The sequence below is a fragment of the Xiphophorus maculatus genome, chromosome 22 (assembly GCF_002775205.1).
Source record: "Xiphophorus maculatus strain JP 163 A chromosome 22, X_maculatus-5.0-male, whole genome shotgun sequence".
NCBI classification, from domain to species: Eukaryota; Metazoa; Chordata; class Actinopteri; order Cyprinodontiformes; family Poeciliidae; genus Xiphophorus; species Xiphophorus maculatus.
This window is the reverse complement of record NC_036464.1, coordinates 16,632,573-16,648,429: the sequence shown is the minus strand read 5'-3', so window position 1 is coordinate 16,648,429 and position 15,857 is coordinate 16,632,573. Positions and strand designations below refer to the sequence as shown.

The following is a 15,857-nucleotide window of genomic DNA, read 5'->3' as shown; positions in this document are numbered from 1 at the left end:
GATGAGATTAGCTGAATTTATCCCTCAAAATGAAACTCTGCTTAGGGCCCAATATAATCTTTGACTGTCGCAGTTATTGAAGCTTAGAGCTTTTTGTGGACAAACTATTCCATAATTTTAGAGAGGTTGAAACTTGTAAACTTTTAGCAAAATGTCTTTAAATAGACTGATAAAAAAAAAACAATTGCATGTACATTTGTCATATAGAGAAATTAGTACTTTCGCTTCACTGATTTCTGTTTACAAATAGGCTTAAACCCAGTTTTATATTTGGTGACGCGAGAGCGGAACAATTGATTTTAGCTTTTTTTTTTTTTTTTTTTTTTTGCAAACGGGAGGGTCAGGGAGGTGATGTGCGCGCTATTGTAGCCCAAAAGGTATGCGCACATACATGGTAAACGAACACTGCACGGTTGGGCAGCAGCAGCAGGAGTAGGGACGGCGGAGGCGTCTGTGGTTTGGGGTGCTTCCTGCGTGGTGTGTTGGTGAACTACAGGAGTTGTCTCGGCTCTTCAGTCCCAAGTTCGACGGCCTGCTGGGAAGAAGATCTGCTGTAATTGCTTTCTCAATGAAGGCTCAGCAGCAGCAGCAGCTCCCTGGAGACTTGGCGGACAGTCTCCATGAATCGGCCGCTCCTCGGCTTTAAACGCCCGCTTTGCTCTTCTCCTGTGGTACAAACAAGCTGCCGGTAGAAGGGGACTGTCGGAGCATCATATCACCGTGTCGGAGATCAAAGAACGGCTGCGGAGATTGGTGCCGATCTGTTCGAGTTCCTGGGAGTTTCGTTATATTGGAGAAGTTTAACGCGGATTTCAGCATGAGCGAGCTGGAGGATGACTTTGCCAAGATCCTGCTGCTGAAGGAGGAGAGGATACGGGACTTGGAGCGGCGGCTGGCGGACCGAGAGGACGAGATCCATGAGCTGAAGAGGAAACTGCACAAATGCCAGTCCGTCCTGCCGAGCGCGCAACTTATCGGTCCCCGGACCCGCAGGGCGCAGGGCATCTCCGCTGAGCCCCAGACGCACCAGGACCTATCCAGGCAGACGTTTCGGAAATATCCAAAATCTGACTGGTAAGAGACACTACCCTGCGTCACATGTGCTTCATGCGTGTTACATCTTTTATATTTGAGTTTTTTTCTTTTCCATCCCCACTCATTGGCAAAATCTAATATTTTCCATTAAAGGTTTAAATCAATATAAAAGCTTTTAACGGTGGTTCAGTGTGAAAATTGATCCAACCTGTTTACAAACAAGTCCGTTTGGAGTTCAGATCCCACCTCAAGTCATAATAATAATAAAACTTTTCTAACCCTTATTTATGAAAAATGAGAGCTTTGGAGCTTTGTCATGAATGGACGAGCACTTTCATTCTTAGGGTGAATGACGCAGCTTCTGAAAGAGCTTCCTAATTGATCAGACCCATCACTCCTGTCCCAAAGGACACAGACTGGAGGAAGTGATGTGCATTATTGGCTTTTAGTAGCTGAACGCTGAGGACCCAAAGTGCATGTCTGAGGATATTTAATACTCCATTAGAAAGCGCTTTGTTTGACCATATGCTTACTTCATCACCTTCAGGCGCTCGTTTTAGGTTCACATGGCCTTATTTTGAGGGGTTTCGTGAGCCTGAGGTCATCACCGTTGTTTGCGGCTTACATCACCTTCATTCAGCCTGTCTCTGTTTTAATCACAGAAAGAAAAGTTCGTCAGTCTTTGTCTTTTAAATCAATCAACATCACAACTGACTTGTCGTTTTGAGGTCTATCTCACACATACTGCACCCTCAGAAGAAGCATGGCTTTCTTGACACCGTGCCACAGACATTGAGGTTAATTTGATTGAAGCGGCTAGACAATTTCCAAACTTGATTTGCATCAATAAAGAGGATGCAGTTAAAGTCCACATTATGCTCATTAGAAGATAGGATGCTCATTAAAATCAATCAATCTATCTATCTATCTATCTATCTATCTATCTATCTATCTATCTATCTATCTATCTATCTATCTATCTATCTATCTATCTATCTATCTATCTATCTATCTATCTATCTATCTATCTATCTATCTATCTATCTATCTATCTATCTATCTATCTATCTATCTATCTATCTATCTATCTATCTATCTATCTATCTATCTATCTATCTATCTATCTATCTATCTATCTATCTATCTATCTATCTATCTATCTATCTATCTATCTATCTATCTATCCATCTATGTCTATCTGTCTTTCTGTCAACCTGTAACCAGCTCTGTTGGGACTCTCTTTCTTTAGCCTGAGCTGATGAGTCACAGGTAATGCTCAGATGACTTTCCAGTGAACAAACAGGTTAATTGTGTGTAATGAACATCCTGCATGTATGCAAAGACAATCACTCCTGCTGCGTCTGTAAGGAGGCTGAGCGCTGACACGGGGTCAGAGACGGTGTGTGACCTCCTCCCTCATTCTCCCCCATTAGGAGTCAGGACGTGGCACCGTGGAGCCGGCGGACCGCCCCTGCACGCTTTCTCGAGTTTCAGCAGCATGGAGATACGGATCCTATTTCTATTGATCTGTATAGGAAAAGGGCTGAGCTGGGTGGCTGAAGAGGTGAAATTTAAAGCGCAGAGGAGCTTTGAAGGACAGTAGGAGGGCCTTCTGATGTAGGATTGGATGCAGGGATGCTAAATGGTGCTTAGAGGGCCTGAAGGCAGCTGCACGCTTCCTGACATAGGAAGTCAACTTTGCTGCTTCTGAAGCTTTGTGCCTACTTCAACTGACTGGGATGAAAATGGATTTGAAGTAACATAAAGACAAGGGACTGTTGGATTAATTAAAACACTGAGCTGTACTATTTGTGGACACGTACAAAGAAGCTAAGCTTTGGGAGAATACGTCCAGACTAATGATTTAACAACACAGGCTGGTGCGCAGCTAGTTGAACAGATGTTCCTCACAGATGCTCCTACAAAAGGCTTTCATTTAAACTCTGATGTCTGGCAACAGCTTTGGAACACTTTATAGTTTGATGTCGATGTCCTTTTTTAAGAATTACACATTTCTTTTAAGGAATTCCCTTCTTTTGAACAATGTCTACTTATTAGGCCGACATGTTTTAGTGCAACTGCTAGATGTCCTGAGCCAACATTTCACAAGCAGCATATGCTAACATCTCTCGCTATGCACAGATGGCTTAATCATATTCTTAATCATTTTTATTTTATTGTTTTTTAGTTCATTCATACCAGAGGAAGTCAATATTTTGGAAGGCTATTCTAAAAGTCCTAGTTATGCTGTGATTGAATATGGTTGGCATTGTGTCCATAGTTGTTTCTTTTACACTGTAATACCAGTTTAGAGATATATCTCTTTCTTGTTTTCACGTTTCCCCTGATCATAATAGGATGTCAACTTTTTCCTACAAATACTAAATGAAATCCACATACAGAATTATTGTGGCATTCATAATTAATTATTTTTATTTCAAAATCAGTTTTAAGTTTATTTTTAGTTATTTAATTTCATCTAAAGTTTGTACTATTTCATTTTATTTTCCGCCAAAAAATTGAAATCCGTTTCCTTTGTCACTTCTTTAAAGCACCACAAGAGGGCAGCGGCGACCTTTTTTCCCCCCCCCCTGCTTTCTGTCTCCGTTCTGAATTGTTTACATGCAATATGTCAGGAAAAATATGTCTTACTCACACAGGCGTATCCCACTCAGCCAGGGAAATCTCCTTTCCCCTCAGCCTCAGCTTCCTCAGGTCCATACCTGTCAGCTCTCACCTCCCAGCAGTAATTGCTGTTTTTACCCCGAGTAAACCCTCCACCCCCATCCTATCAGATTGTCCTTGGCAGTTTATTCTCTCTCCGAATTTGTCCAGCTCACACGGGGCCGAAATCTTTTTGCAGAGCTCCAGATGACTCATTGGAACATGTGGACAGAGACACCAGGAGCGTTCAGAGAGCATGCACCACATTAGATTAGATGAGGTGTGCCGAGGATGCTCCTTTCCTCTTGCTCCCAGCACTTTTTACTTGCTCCAGTTGTCACAACATAATATTTGCAGGGTGGCTACCTGAAGCATAAGTTTCCAAAAAAAACAATAAATAAATAAATAAATAAATAAATAAATAAATAAATAAATAACATTATTTGCATGCTTTAATATTCATCACTTGTAGTTGAGTTGAGATATTCAGGTTTGGGACCGGTTACAGATATTTAGACACATTCAAGCAAACAAACACAACAGGCAGAAGCAGCTGCTCATTTCTGCACAGTGGCTCATTAAGTTTTCCATCACCTCCAGCTTCCATTAAGGCTCGTCTATTTGTAACTCGGCGGCCTCGGGGCAAGTTGCCGAGGTATGATGACCGAATTGTGGCTTTTTCACTGACTTCATTATTCATGTTAGACAAAGCGCCGCTCTCTCTGGTGTATCAAACTGCACCGTGCCACAGATTCCTGTAGGCGCCCTTCTCGCCATGCGCTCTCTCCGGGTCGCAGCTTGACGCACTCGGGGAGGACGGTCCTCAAATGTCACATCGCCGAGGGAGGGAGAAGGAGAGAGACAGAGGAGGAAACTTATTTGCGCAATTGCGATTTATACATTTTATGGCAAAAGAGGGAAAGCCCCAACTACGCCGGTAACCTTTACATGCTCAGCATCTGCCTGGAACCGAGGAATCCTCCCCTCTCTCAGTGGAGACAAGAGCTGCGTCCTCCCAGTCCGTTCATGCCGGATAAAGTTTGCGCGCCGCTTGGCAGAGGAGAGAGGACAAAGACTCGGCTGAACACCGTTTGTATAAACTTGTAGGAAAGTCGCACTGAAATGGGCACACTGCGCGACCTCCAGTACGCGCTCCAGGAGAAGATCGAGGAGCTGCGCCAGAGGGACGCGCTCATCGACGAGCTGGAGCTGGAGCTCGACCAGAAGGACGAGCTCATACAGAGATTGCAGAACGAATTGGACAAATACCGCTCCATCATCAAGCCGGCGACCCAGCAGGTCCACAAGCAGACCGACCTGCAGGAGCAGCAGCGGACCAAGAGGCAGGCGATCTCGGCCGAACCCACCGCCTTCGACATCCAGGATCTCAGCCATGTCACCCTACCTTTCTACGCGAAAAGCCCACAGTAGGTGTCCAGAATCGGCTTATACTCATGAGAATAATCATGCTACAATTTCGCGCTCTGTTTGTGTGCTTTACCAGTTTTTTTCGCCCGCCACCTGTGGGATTCTTGTGCGTAATGTTGCGTGAGGCGTAGCAGGTGCTTCACCTGTAGCGCACACAGGAACGAGCATGGTTGGAGGGGGATGTAAACTCATCGCACTCATGCACAAATACATTATATTTGTAACTACTTTACCCAGAAATAGGAAAGTTGAAAGAAAAACGAGAATTTTTTTTTCTTTCTTTCTTTCTTTTTTTGCAGGAAAACGACCAAGTTTTCCATATTAAAACCATACACAGGGAAATGAATTGCCCACGATAGATAATGGCAGCAGCTCTGCTTAATGTACCGCCGTCTGTTTTATACAAATTCTGACTACGTGACAGGCAGTTTAATAGCATCCCTGTTCGTGTTTACTCTAGAGGTCTCATTCTTTTCAAACTCTCAAGCAAACAGTGTCCTTTGCTCCGCTCCAAGAAGAGGTCCGAATACTCCAGCTGTGTGTGTATGTGTGTGTGTGTGTGGTTTCAGCCAATGTTGAGCTCTACACTTCCTGGTGGAAGGTGGACAGGAAGAGTCCTCTTCACTCTTCAAGCACACGGCATTTAAATAACATTTTTTTTGTGAGCTTTCAATGTGAAACTGGGGGAAAGGGAGAAAATGAGTCACATTTTGGAATAAGACCATGTGTCAGATTCAGAGATGCCTGGGAACAAACCTGTATGGATATAATCAAAACAGATTAAAAATGAAAGGTGTTATTTGTTTGAACACCAAAAATGCTATTAGTCTTTGTCACGCCTGTCAGCTCTGTGCTGGAGAAAACACGAGCCAGACCTTTTCTCTTTGAATTTCTATTTTTATATCCGTATGATTCCGGTTCAGTACTGCAGAAGCAGAAAACACATAAGTGACCACTTCATTATGATAATTACTCATCACCCTGAGCCTTTTATTGTATGAGTGCACATGTGTATCCATCTGTAAAAAATTACTGAGACGTTTAGTGAGACAATGACTTTGAGCTTGGCTAAATGACCAGAGCCTGGAGGATTGTGATGCACGTTGATGGTTTTCTGACTCCTGCGCTCAACTCTTCACTATAATGCCAATTTATCATCTGAGCAATGCAGCTCAATGCTCTGGGTGCCATGTTGCTTGGGGTGAGCAGCACAAGAACAAGGACAAAAAAGAGAAAATTATACCTGTTGTGCATTAACAACTTTGTTTTTTTTTATTATTTCTTATTGAAACATTTATTCAGTATTTTTTACAGTGTAAGCAAAGGAAGAAAAAAAATGGCAGTATGGCATAGCTAATGAAAATTGTAACTAGTCAGGAATTTCTGATTCAGACCAAAATTAATCATTAATCATTTAGACTGCATTTTAGCCCTCCTAATTTAAGATATAAAATACATGTTTGGTTAATCTGATGTCTGTATGCAGAGTCAGAACAAAATTTGTAAAAAAAAAAATAAAATGTGCAGTGCTTGTTTCTTATAATAATGTGCTGAAGAAAAACAAACCCCGTAAGAGCTGGTTATTTTTTAGGAATTTCAAGTTTATTTAGAGACATACTGTTAAGGCTTTACCTGGCTAATTATGTGGGTTTCTTTACTGTGACTGCAGTTTTGACTGGTTTGGATATATTTTTATCCACATAAAAAATACTACAGGTCCACTGATCAAGACAATACTTTGAATCTGACAGAAAATGAAGGAATTACTAGATTTCCCTCCTTCATGCATCACAGGATACATTCCTCACCTCTAACAGATTTTTGTGAAAAACAACAACAACAACAACAACAAAAAAACGTGCATCAAAGCATTTGTTCTTGATTGATTTGTTTATAGATTAAAAAAGGTGGGAGTTCTTCGTTTGGACACATTTGATGTGTAGTTAAAATAAATTCAATTTTTTTAGTCTTTGACCTGCCACTCACCTGTCAGAATGGATCAAGGAAAAACAGGGCGGCTGCGATCTTGGTCAGTTTACATGATGTGTCTCTTATTTTAATAAAATGAAGATAAGAGTTCAGTCAGTCAAAGTGATTGTTTTTGATATTCATGCTGCTGTTGTTTTGCATACGGATTGGCTGTTCTCTTGCTTATGCTTAAAGATTGCTCGTTTCCATCTTTTTTTTAAAGTATAGTTGTAATTTCTTTTGTACAATTTGCTGTCTTTGTGATCATGTCTCTCTTTAAAAAGACAGTGTAATCTCCTCAGCTAAGTATCAATATTACATTTAAATTTTTCTAAGGACTGTTTGTTTGAGAAACTCACTATGGGATCACATAGATTCCAGATTCTACTTTAAATAATTTAGTTTCATTCTTCTGTGTAAGCGACTTTGCTATCATTGATTTTAAAAGTACCAACCTGACAAAATGATAAGCAATTCAAGTGCACCTCTCAAGCAAAAGCAGCGTTTTCATCATGTTTTTGCTGTTTTTGTAGTCCAGTGGTAATGCCTGTTGCATTTGGCTAAATGTTTGTGTTTTTCTTCCACTTTTTACCCACTTCATCTTCTTTATGAGGCCCGTGGAGCATTCTTTACACATACGTTATCCATATATCGCTTTTTGCCTGTCTCATTTCTGTCAGCCTCTCCCGCTCATTTTCCTTTTTTTTTCTTTTTAAAGAGCATAGTTTCTCCTTTTAAGGAAGACTGAACTTGCTCAGCCTAAACTTTACTGGTAGATGAAAGCAAATATGTCATTCTCACAAAGACGAGGGAGGCAGATGTTTTTATAGGGTCTGGTTGGAAGAAGTTTGCTTAACAATGGCTGCAATCAGGACCGCCAGGCTGGAGGTCTCACGGGTGGAAATATAACAGAAACAGGGTCAACAAAACTCGTTTCCAGCCCACTGGAGGTCAATTTAGAAAAAAAGACAGAAAAGGCTTACAGCTGGATCAGGGTAATTCAGTTCACTTCATCGTGAGTCTACAACAGCATGAAATTAAAACTATTTTAAGCATCACCATCTTGGCTTGTGTTATCAGAGCCAAAAAAGCAGTTTTTTTTGTTTTTTTTTTTAAGTTTACTCCCAAAAAATTTAATAGGAAGTTTCAAGATTAAATCCAAGCAATCTTCCATGTCTGCCAAGAAAGACAAAGGTTTTAACAAAGATTGAAGAGTGGGAATATAAAACAGCTGCAGCACATCAGTCCTTTCTTATTAAATTTCCTGCAGCTGCATGATCAGACTTTCAAGGGCAAACTTAATGAGTCTTTTGGGATCATCCAGGTACAGTAGTAGTAGTAGTTGCAGTCCTCTACTGAGCTGTGAAAAAGTATTTGCCCCCTTTCAAATTTCTTCTTTTTTGTTTTTAGACTTTAAAGTTTCAGCTCATGATACAAATGTAATACTTTTAAGTACACTAAAGAAACAGTTTTTAGAGACTTGAGGGGGTGCACAATTTAGGATGAATTCTGAAACTAAAAATGCCATGTGGGAGCTCAACTACAAAATAAAAATACATTTCATTCTTAGGAAAAAATATAGTCTAGTAGATGAATGTAACCAAAGAAGAAACGTAAATCAGTTTAGAAGAATATACAGACTTCAAATAAATGCAAATATGTTGCATGAATGTTTGAGACTTGCATTTTGAGGTACAAAAGGAAGTTGCTCTTGAGTACAATTGAGTACAAATTGAGATCTCAAAGTATCTTTGTTGTTTTGACAGTCAATCCATGAAGACTTTAGTCTTGCTGACTGACAACACCTTTAGACCATTTATGTGGCAGCAGTTGGGTACTTGATTGATGAAAGATTTGCAAAAATTGACAAAAAACTCAAACATTAATTTTTATTTATTTATTTGGCATGATATTCTGGGACTCTGGGTTGGGCTCTCCAATCTCTGGGGACGAGGTCACCGAGGTGGTTAAAAAGCTCCTCGGTGGCAAGGCCCCGGGGGTGGATGAGATCCGCCCGGAGTTCCTTAAGGCTCTGGATGTTGTGGGGTTGTGTTGGTTGACGCGACTCTGCAATGTCGCATGGACATCGGGGGCAGTTCCCCTGGATTGGCAGACTGGGGTGGTGGTCCCCCTGTTCAAAAAGGGGGACCGGAGGGTGTGCTCCAATTATAGAGGGGTCACACTCTTAAGCCTCCCTGGCAAGGTCTATTCAGGGGTCCTGGAGAGGAGGGTCCGTCGGATAGTCGAACCTCGGATCCAGGAAGAGCAGTGTGGTTTTCGTCCTGGTCGTGGAACACTGGACCAGCTCTACACCCTCGGCAGGGTCCTGGAGGGTGCATGGGAGTTCGCCCAACCAGTCTACATGTGTTTTGTGGACTTGGAGAAGGCGTTCGACCGTGTCCCTCGGGGAGCCCTGTGGGGGGTTCTCCGGGAGTATGGGGTACCGGGCCCTTTGATACGGGCTGTCAGGTCCCTGTATGACCGGTGTCAGAGTCTGGTCCGCATTGCCGGCAGTAAGTCGGGCTCGTTTCCGGTGAGAGTTGGACTCCGCCAGGGCTGCCCTTTGTCACCGATTCTGTTCATCACTTTCATGGACAGAATTTCTAGGCGCAGCCAAGGTGTTGAGGGGGTCCGATTTGGTGGCCTTAGGATCTCATCTCTGCTTTTCGCAGACGATGTGGTCCTTTTGGCTTCATCAGATCGTGATCTGCAGCTCTCGCTGGAGCGGTTCGCAGCCGAGTGTGAAGCGGCCGGGATGGGGATCAGTGCCTCCAAATCCGAGGCCATGGTCTTGAGCCGGAAAAGGGTAGAGTGCCTTCTCCGGGTCAGGGGGGGTGTCCTGCCCCAAGTGGAGGAGTTTAAGTATCTCGGGATCTTGTTCACGAATGGGGGAAGAAGGGAGCGGGAGATCGACAGGCGGATTGGCGCAGCGTCTGCTGTCAAGCGGGCGCTGTACCGGTCCGTCGTGGTGAAGAGAGAGCTGAGCCAAAAAGCGAAGCTCTCGATTTACCGGTCGATCTACGTTCCCACCCTCATCTATGGTCATGAGCTTTGGGTCATGACCGAAAGAACGAGATCGCGGATACAAGCGGCCGAAATGGGTTTTCTCCGTAGGGTGGCTGGGCTCTCCCTTAGAGATAGGGTGAGAAGCTCAGTCATCCGGGAGGGACTCAGAGTAGAGCCGCTGCTCCTTCACATCGAGAGGAGCCAGTTGAGGTGGCTCGGGCATCTGGTCAGGATGCCTCCTGGACGCCTCCCTGGTGAGGTGTTCCGGGCACGTCCCACCGGGAGGAGGCCCCGGGGAAGACCCAGGACACGCTGGAGGGACTATGTCTCTCGGCTGGCCTGGGAACGCCTCGGGATTCCCCCGGAGGAGCTAGAAGAAGTGGCTGGGGAGAGGGAAGTCTGGGCCTCCCTTCTGAAGCTGCTACCCCCGCGACCCGACCTCGGATAAGCGGAAGAAGATGGATGGATGGATGGATGGATTCTGTTTTGCAACTAAATAAAACCACTAAATTAAAAATTTTGATTGCTCTACATGTCTCAATGGCATATTGCATTTTTGCATTTGGTGTATTTTAAGGCTATTTAAGAAAATGTACTGATCATCACTGTTGAAATGTTGTTTCTTGGCCTGATGGGAAAAAGTTGGAGGATTTCAACACTTAAATTCTCAGAATGGACAAGCAGGTTCTTTTTACCTTAAATGTTCAACATGACGAGAAGTGCCTATAAAACACAAGATCATAAACACACGAATGTGCAGAGGAGTTTGTTTTAAAAACACAGACTCGGAGCTCAGGACAGGACTGGGAATAAATCTGGGCACTGCTGATACGGTAGCTTGACGTTCTGTTTGTGTAGCTGCAGGGTTTCTGCCGATGGCTGGTATTTCAGCGAGAGCTGCTTTATAAATGTCTTCCAGGTTGTTTGCCCTTTTAGCTATAAGTGATCCATGATCAGCCTAAACAATGCACACAGAAAGGCCAAAAAGCAAAAAAAAACAACAAAAAAAACCCCCAAGATGTGGTCCACATTCTTTCATAATTCATACACGCTCTGGATAGGTGGCGTTTATCTAGGTTATTAGGTTAGAAAGGCCTTCTGTCTCCGTAGAAGTGGTCTCATCTTTGGATTAACACAGATGCTAATTATTAACCTCATTCATTTAGCCCACATGCTGTCAGAAGCAGCCATGCGTCGCTCGGCTGAGCGGCTCAAGCGCTGGTGATGACATACTTCAATGAATGAGCGATCCCCGCTCAACCCGTCATCTCTCCCATCTCTCTTCACCTCTTTCAGTCGGAGAGTATCAGACCGGCGTTTCCTTTGAGGTCTTGTGTTTCATTGCACCTGGCCTGCATTCACCTGCTGTCAGTGCGGACATTCTTTATAAAGAAGTATCTCCCCTCGGCAAGATAAGTGCCGTTTAATGTGTACTCTCGGATTTCAGTGATAATTTTCCCTTTCATTACGTGGCTGCCACACATTTACCCTGGTTTCCTTTTAACTTTTCCAACAAAACGTTGCATGTTAGTTATATGGTTTATATTTTCTTCCATTTTTTGCGAATTGGTTGGAGAAAGCTGTTAGAGAAGACTAATTCTTCCTCTGCAGCCTGAAGGCAAATTTGGCTTTCAGCCATGCATCCTGAATATCCACAACTCTTCTACCTTGAGGCTTGGATTTAGCCATTTATTATTTTGTATTTGAAAGGGGTTATAGCAAGTTTTACCTTGAAGTCTAATGAGGGTTTGCTTTTGAAAAGCAGCTGTGCTGTTTGATTTAGACGGTCATTACCTAATGAAAGAAAGCTACATGTTGAGCAGGTCAGTGTCCTTGAGAATATATTAATTAAGCAAAGGCTTTTTGCACTAAATTGTGCTAATTGGATCGTTTTATTGATGGTCATGTGAATCTAGTACAGTGCCTTGCAAAAGTATTCACAAGCCTTGAACTTTTTTCAGTTTTGCTACATTGCTACTGCAAAATTTCAATTGATTTCCATTCGATTGTGTACAATCGCCAAAATATTGTATGTAATTGTAATTGAAAGTAAAGGAGACATGATTTCCACCATGCTTAGCCATCAAAAATCTAAACAGGATGAATGCATATATGTTTCACACTAAATGAAAACCAATTACCTTAGCTTTTGATCAGATTAGACCAACATCAAACTCATTCATGAACTTGGAGAACACTATGCATACTAAAAAGCACTCCATATTATCCTAAACACACAATTTTCAGGGTGACGCATGGGAGTGGGAGAATCATGCTTCGTGGATGACTTTGTTTTGGTCTGTTAGATAAAATCCTGGTATATGTAAGAAAGCTAAAGCCCAATTAATATTTAAGCCACTTCTCAAATGTGTTTTTTTTTGTTCTAACTTTGTTTTGCTTTGCTTCCAGGTCCAAGGATCTGATCAAAGAAGCCATCTTGGACAATGACTTCATGAAGAACCTGGAGCTGTCTCAGATCCAGGAGATCGTGGACTGCATGTACCCTGTGGAGTATGGGAAGGACAGCTGCATCATTAAGGAAGGCGACGTGGGATCGCTGGTGTATGTCATGGAAGGTAAAATGACACATCTGCAGAAGTAAATCAGGCATCTTGAGTCCTTAATTAGCTTAAGGAAATAATCTTAAGATTGTGTAGAGGTGTGGAGGAACTCTTAAAAGAACAAACAAAAACAAAAAAATCCTCTTTTTCTCTTTATGTTTCTGCTTGAGAAACATAACAAAATAAAATATTCAAGGGCTGTGACACATCCTAATCCACCAGTGATTTTTCTGTTTTTATTTTCTATGATGTGCACCCACTGACTTGTTCATTTCCAACATCATTTTGATGTCCATTTTATTTTAAAAGAAGTGTACAATAAGCCTACGGTACATGGAAAAATGAACATAATGTCTATTTTGACTCTGGAAGGGCAGCTTCACCCCATAGTTTCTGACTAGAGGAGCTTCAGTTAAACGCTCATTGAGTCTTTGTCCCTGACAATAGATTTGACCTCAATGAAAAGTCTCAGTCAATGTCTGGAAGTTGTGATTGATCATTATTGGAAGGAGAACTTGGCGGATATTAACACAGATGAAGACATAAAACAAGACTGAGCTCTCATCATCAAAGTTCCTGTTACTCGTTTACCCAAAAGTATTTTACAGATTCACCCCTAACACTTTCAAATAATAATATTTGTGAAATATACTTTCTCTAAGCTTTCCCATTGCATAAAACATATACCATAAATAGCGATTCATATTTAAAAGACCTAACTAAACTCAACTTTGAATATCTGTAGACAGTTAGGAGATGTGTTCTGCGTCTCATAGATGTACATATGTTGGGTGTAAAATCTGCAAACCCACCACATAATAACAGCAAAAGACTTTGAGAAAGTGCTCACAAAAATGAATAAGAAAGCATCAATATCCAGATTAGAATGAGTCTTGATCTAACATGGGTGCAAAGGCTGAAAAGCCACTCAGAGAGGCTATTTTTCCAACAGCAATATAAAAAAAACCAGACGTTTACAGCTTGTGAATGCACTCTGGGGGAAAGACTTCAATTCTCTGAGACATGTCCTGTGGTCTGGTGTCCCAAGAAGCCTGCGAACATCATCCCAGCTGACAGAAATGTCAGGCTTTTGACAAGCATTTTCACTTTTATGCATTTCTACTTGGTTGGTTTTCCTTTTGCATAAATTACGGCATCTGGGATGTAATGGAAGCCCAGGTTGCTTCGACAGCAGCTTTCAGGTCATCTGCCTTATTGGGTCCAGTGTCCTTCATCTTTCTCCTGACACTATCTGTCATACGTTCTCTATAGGATTCAGGTCAGACCAATTAGTTGACCAAACAAGCACAATAACAACATGGTCAGCTTTAGTACCTTTGGCGTTGTGGGCTGACACAAATCCTGCTGTAAAATAAAATCAGCACCTCTTTGCAGCTTGTCAGCAGAAGGAAGCATAAAGTGCTATTAAGTTTCTGGTACGTGGCTGCATTGACTTCAAACAACACAGTGGACCAACACCACCAGATGACATGACACCCTTTTCTGGGGAAACTTCAAGCAATGTTCCTCTCCACTCTTCCTCCAGATTCTGGGACTTTGATGTCCAAATGAAATGCAAAATGTACTTTCATTTCAAAAGAGGACTTTACTTTGGACCACTGAACAACAGTCCAGTTCTTTTTCCCCTTAGCCCTGGTAAGCTGGTGTGCAGGGTTGGTCGGTGCATAGTGGATCTAGATGTTCTGACTCCAGCCTCAGTCAACTCTTTGCGAGGCTCGTCCAAACCCTTGAATACATTTTACTTGATAATTTTCTTAAGACCGCTGTTATCCATGTTGCTTGTGCACCTTTTCCCGTCACACTTTTTCTTTCCACTTAACTTTCTATGAAAATGCTTAAACACAGAACTCAATGAGCTTCTTTAGCAACAACCTTTCGTGGCTTGACCTCTTTGTGAAGGGGTGTCATTGACTGTGCTCTGGACATTTATCCAGTCAGCAGTCTTCCTCATGACTGAGACACAAGTGAGATGCCTTTCCAAGTATTTTGAGTTAATTTGCTGGTTAGTGTGACACCATGAGTTTACAATATTTCACTTTATTACAATATTTAAATTTTCATTCTCTGTAAGTCACAATCATCAAAATTATATATAAACAAGCTTGAAATATTTCCCTTTGTGCATAATGTTCACTTTCTGAAATGGTTGACAAAAATTATTTATTTTCACAATACAATATTATCTTTTTTAGATGTACTTGTAATGTTAAGGTGATTTTCTTTAGCATCTTCAAACATTACTGCTGCTAGGAAACATGGATTGTGGAAAACAAAGTTCTTGCAGCAACTCTTTTACAGCTACCATACTGCACTGCACTTAAGATAAGATTAGTGTTCTCATGGCTTGTGTCTAGAAGTAGTTTCCCACTGTGTTTGTTTCTGTTCTGTTCCTACACCTCCGTCTACAGGACATTTGGCTGAACAGATGGTGGCTTTGATGGAAGTGGCCCGTAATGATTTTATAATATTTGTACGTTCATTAACAGGTTGCATTTTCTTCCAGAGGGGGCAGAGGACAGCCTGTAGTCTTTTCAGCTGATTTGGCCACTTTCTGTAATCTCTTCTAGTCAGACACTGCACATCCAGTGTGCCACACATTCATTGCGTGTATTAGTACAGTTTCAATTGTTGAGCAGTTGAAGGTCATCTGGTTATTCCTCCTTTGAACCCCCAGTCGGTGAAAGTGCTGCTGAGCTTTCCTCACCACTGCTGTTGTATTTCTAGACTGCAAAATCTTATTGCAATCTAAAACATTGACTGATTATGTGTAGGAAATTGAGAGTCTTAGCAGTTTCTCTTCACTGCTGCCACTGTTCACACAACCACGGCACATCTTGCCAATAAGCTGTTCTAATGAAAGTATTTCAGGGAAGAGTGAGTGTTACTGCACCAGAGTAACAAATGCTGGTCAGAAGTTACAACTGTTACCTGAATGCTGCCAGAAATTCTTTACGCCTTAAATACGTGCAAAACATGTTTTCCTGTGTTGATTGATCAAGTGTCATAGTTCAGGTGTCACTGCAGACTTGAACAGTGCACATCCACTTCAGAATCAGCTTACTATTCATAAAGGTCGTAGGTCATCACGCAGAGATTTGGATTTATTTATCTGCTTTCCTGAAAAATCTATGAACATTAATCTTTCAAGGTTTCGTCTTTCAGGTCATTCAAATC

The 15,857-nt window shown here is 42.1% G+C and overlaps 1 protein-coding gene across 2 annotated transcripts in view; it reads left to right on the top strand.

Annotated features, from left to right (window-relative positions):
• Nucleotides 1–378: 378 nt before the first annotated feature.
• LOC102235247 (cGMP-dependent protein kinase 1) overlaps nt 379–15,857 on the top strand; it is a 93,366-nt gene continuing 77,887 nt past the window's right edge. The window contains exons 1-2 of one of the 2 annotated variants that reach the window (XM_023327931.1): nt 379–1,074; nt 12,511–12,677. In XM_023327931.1, the coding sequence (XP_023183699.1) occupies nt 818–1,074; nt 12,511–12,677 (424 nt within the window). In that variant the 5' untranslated portion in view covers nt 379–817. Of the gene's footprint in view, nt 1,075–4,166; nt 5,127–12,510; nt 12,678–15,857 lie in introns of those variants that run through there. The other variant, XM_023327930.1, reaches the window with a different exon arrangement.